Consider the following 965-nt stretch of genomic DNA (forward strand, 5'->3'; position numbering starts at 1 on the left):
TTCCTGTTGGTTACTAAACTTTCTACTTGTCACATATCACTTAAGGTCATGTGTGAGGCAGTAAGTGCTACGAGTCTACACAGTGATGTGAAGCAGATCTGGGCAGTGATTCTTCTTTCTCCATCAGCTCAGAACCAAAGAGATCAGTGGTGCCACCAGCAGCATGAGGCCAGCACTTGTACTGCTGGCACTGTTGCAGTAGTCGCCCTGACAGCAGCTCATTTCTGCTCCAATGGCTCCCATGGCCTGTAAAAATTCCTTGTTTGTGCAGAGTACCTTGGAGGAGCAGCCCTTCAAAGTCACCTTTTGGCCACCTGTACTCACTGAGAGAAAGACAAATGTGTCAGTAGGGGAGATTTTGTTACTTGAATCACTAAACGTTTCTTAGTCTACTTGTACAACACAAAATTTAATACAGAAGTCATGCTACCTGTTGCTGACATGCAGTGGTCCTCATTCCCCTCACAGTTTAGAGTTGTGCTGCACGTTTGTCCATCACAAGTGAAGCACTTCCTGCCATTTGGATTGGTTTTACTGGGTTCTATGAAACAAAATATGTATTATTTAAAAAAGCACATATAATATTTTCATCATTTGATATATATACATAAAAGCAAATATTTATATAATTGATTTTTTTGTCCTACCTGGCGCAGGTTGGGTGTTGCAGAGGTTGGTGCTACAACACTCTACATTAAATATGTCTCTGGAGACTCCAGCGTTGAGTGAGTGCTGGCCACACTCCTCAGGCAAAGCACATGATTTTGCATTGACATTCAAAACTTCTGAACCACCTGCAACATAACAGTAGTCATTGTAAACTGGACCAGTGTCAAGAAGAAATAAGAAGAAGTACAGAACACCATACCTAAATAAGATACAAGTCTTAGTGCAGCACACTGATCCTTCTCTGAAGGATGTTTTTGGGTGTCATGCGGTTTTCCCGTCACTCCTTTTTGGTGTGC

At 42.2% G+C, this 965-nt stretch overlaps 1 protein-coding gene across 1 annotated transcript in view; it reads right to left on the reverse strand.

The window, feature by feature from the left end:
• The window catches only part of LOC125016046 (urokinase plasminogen activator surface receptor-like), a 2709-nt gene continuing 1744 nt past the window's right edge, over positions 1-965 (reverse strand). The window contains exons 2-5 of the mRNA XM_047598215.1: positions 869-952; positions 648-794; positions 431-541; positions 1-323 (exon numbers count right to left, since the gene is read on the reverse strand). Coding sequence (XP_047454171.1) covers positions 124-323; positions 431-541; positions 648-794; positions 869-952 — 542 coding nt within the window. The 3' untranslated portion in view covers positions 1-123. The remainder of the gene's footprint in view (positions 324-430; positions 542-647; positions 795-868; positions 953-965) is intronic.

This window comes from Mugil cephalus, chromosome 11 (genome assembly GCF_022458985.1).
Source record: "Mugil cephalus isolate CIBA_MC_2020 chromosome 11, CIBA_Mcephalus_1.1, whole genome shotgun sequence".
Classification (NCBI taxonomy): Eukaryota; Metazoa; Chordata; class Actinopteri; order Mugiliformes; family Mugilidae; genus Mugil; species Mugil cephalus.